At 69.2% G+C, this 2,566-nt stretch overlaps 1 protein-coding gene across 1 annotated transcript in view; it reads left to right on the forward strand.

Moving 5' to 3' along the window:
• ITGA2B (integrin subunit alpha 2b) overlaps positions 1 to 2,566 on the forward strand; it is an 8,867-nt gene that overhangs the window by 3,198 nt on the left and 3,103 nt on the right. The window contains exons 9-14 of the mRNA XM_019474269.1: positions 13 to 195; positions 276 to 321; positions 416 to 520; positions 644 to 699; positions 802 to 953; positions 1,558 to 1,671. Coding sequence (XP_019329814.1) covers positions 13 to 195; positions 276 to 321; positions 416 to 520; positions 644 to 699; positions 802 to 953; positions 1,558 to 1,671 — 656 coding nt within the window. The remainder of the gene's footprint in view (positions 1 to 12; positions 196 to 275; positions 322 to 415; positions 521 to 643; positions 700 to 801; positions 954 to 1,557; positions 1,672 to 2,566) is intronic.

Raw genomic sequence — 2,566 nt, forward strand, 5'->3', positions numbered from 1 at the left:
CCGTGTCCCCAGATGTGGCCGTGGGTGCCCCGTTGGGGGGTGACAGTGGCAGCGGGCAGGTCTTCATCTTCCGCGGGCAGAGCGAGGGTTTGATGCCGATGCCCACCCAATGCCTCGACAGCCCCTTCCCCGGCCCAGCCGCCTTCGGCTTCGCCCTGCGCGGTGCCACTGACCTGGATGGCAATGGTTACCCAGGTATGGCCCCGCCGCGTGGCCCCCGCCGTGCCACCCCGGCGGCACCAACCCCCTCACCGACCCCCTGCTTGTCCTCACAGATCTGCTGGTGGGGGCTTACGGGGCGGCCAAGGTGGCCGTGTACCGGTGAGTGCCTGTCCCACCGGCTCCGGTGGCAGCACGGCCTGGGGAGGTCCCTGCCCGGGTCCCCTGGCACCTCAGCTCTGTCCCCGTGTCCCAGGGGACAGCCCGTGGTGGTGGCCCGGACCCAGCTGAGTGTCCCTGATGGGCTGAACCCCAAGATCCTGGCATGTGTCCTGCCCGGCTCCGGCGCCCATGTCAGCTGGTGAGCCATGTGGTGGGGACGCCGCCGTGGGGACACTGCCGTGGGGACACCACCAGTGTGGGGACATCGCCCCGGGGATGGTGGCAGGTCCCTGAGCACCCCTGGGTGCTGTCCCCCTTGCAGCTTCCCCGTGGTGCTGTGCGTCAGCGTGATGGGCCAGCGCATCCCCCAGAGCATCCGTGAGTGCCAGCATCACCCAGGGAGGGACAAGGGGCACTGCCGGGGTGTCACCAGGGCTGGCACCACTGCCATGCCCCCCTCTATCCGCTGTGCCCTGCCAGGCCTCGACGCCGAGCTGCAGCTGGACCGGCTGAAGCCCAAGCTTTCCCGGAGGGTCATGCTGCTGCAGGGCCACCAGTCGTCCTGGCACAGGGCGCTGGCACTGGCCCCGGGGACACCCCCCCTGTGCCACAACCTCACCGCCTACCTGCAGGTATGGGGACGGTGCCAGCGTGGGCTGGCATGGGTGGGGACAGCGGCATCCCTAGCCCCAGGAGGTTGGGGGACAGGGATGGGGACAGTGGCATCCCCAGCCCCAGGAGGTTGGGGGACAGGGATGGGGACAGTACCATTACCATCTCCAGCTGGGATGGGGACAGGGATGGGGACAGCGGCATCCGCAGCCCCAGGAGGTTGGGGGACAGGGATGGGGACAGTAGCACCTCCAGCTGGGATGGGGACAGGGGTGGGGACAGCGGCATCTGCAGCCCCAGTAGGTTGGGGGACAGGGATGAGGACAGTGGTGTCCCCAGCCTGGGTGGGTAGGGGCCCCGGGGTTCTCCAGCTGGGATGGGGACAGGGATGGGGACAGCGGCATCCGCAGCCCCAGGAGGTTGGGGGACAGGGATGGGGACAGTAGCACCTCCAGCTGGGATGGGGACAGGGGTGGGGACAGCGGCATCTGCAGCCCCAGTAGGTTGGGGGACAGGGATGAGGACAGTGGTGTCCCCAGCCTGGGTGGGTAGGGGCCCCGGGGTAGGGTGGGGGGCAGGCACCCCGCGTGCCTGCTGGGGTGCTCTGCCCATGGGTGCCCCCAGGACGAGGCCGACTTCAAGGACAAGCTGAGCCCGGTTGCCCTGAGCCTGAGCCTGGCGCTGCCCGGGGGGGGCCTGGGGCTGGTGCTCTACGGGGACACCCTGGTGCAGGCGCAGGTAGGGGGGACGCGGCTGAGCTGGGGACATCGCTGCGGTGACCCAGGGTGGGCACGTCCCCACGGCTGGGCCAGGGCACGTGTGGGTACCCCCAGCCCGGGGGACCCGCTGCCACTGCTGTGCTCTGGCCCCGCGGTCCTTAGCCTGTCCCCAGTGTCCCCAACCCCTCCCTGGGACATAACCCCTGCCCTCCCCGCTGTCCCTAGTGTCTCTGTGGGATGTCCCCCCTGCCTCCCCCGCTGTCCCTGCTCCCTCCTCAGGTTGTCCCTCCAGTCCCCCCCACTGTCCCCAGTACCCCCCTGGGCTGCTGTCCCCAGTTGCTCCCTGGCATGTCCTGCTGCCCAAGCCTCTGTGCCCACCCTGCTGTCCCCAGTCCCTCCCTGGGATGTCCCCTCTGTACCGCACCCCCATCCCCAATCCCTCCCTGGGATGTCCCCCCAGTATGCCGCACTGTCCCTCGTGCCTCCCTGGGATGTCCCCTCTGTACCCCCCCCCCCCCTGTCCCCAGGCCCTCCCTGGGATGTCTCCAGTACCCGCTGTTGTCCCCGATCCCTCCCCACAATGTCCCCTCTGTACCCCTCACTGTCCCCAACCTCCCCCTGGGATCTGCCCCTACCCTCCCTGCTGTCCCCAATCCCTCCCCGGGATGTCCCCTCTGTACCTCCTATTGCCCCACAATGTCCCCTCTGTACCCCTCACTGTCCCCAACCTCCCCCTGGGATCTGCCCCTACCCTCCCTGCTGTCCCCAATCCCTCCCCGGGATGTCCCCTCTGTACCTCCTATTGTCCCGAATGACTCCCCATCCCGAACCCCCCCACTGTCCCCCTGTCCCCCCTGGTCCCTCCCCTCCCTCCCAGACCCACATCATACTGGAGGACTGCGGCGAGGGCAACC

The sequence above is a fragment of the Aptenodytes forsteri genome, unplaced genomic scaffold, assembly GCF_000699145.1.
Source record: "Aptenodytes forsteri isolate BGI_AS27 unplaced genomic scaffold, ASM69914v1 Scaffold249, whole genome shotgun sequence".
Classification (NCBI taxonomy): Eukaryota; Metazoa; Chordata; class Aves; order Sphenisciformes; family Spheniscidae; genus Aptenodytes; species Aptenodytes forsteri.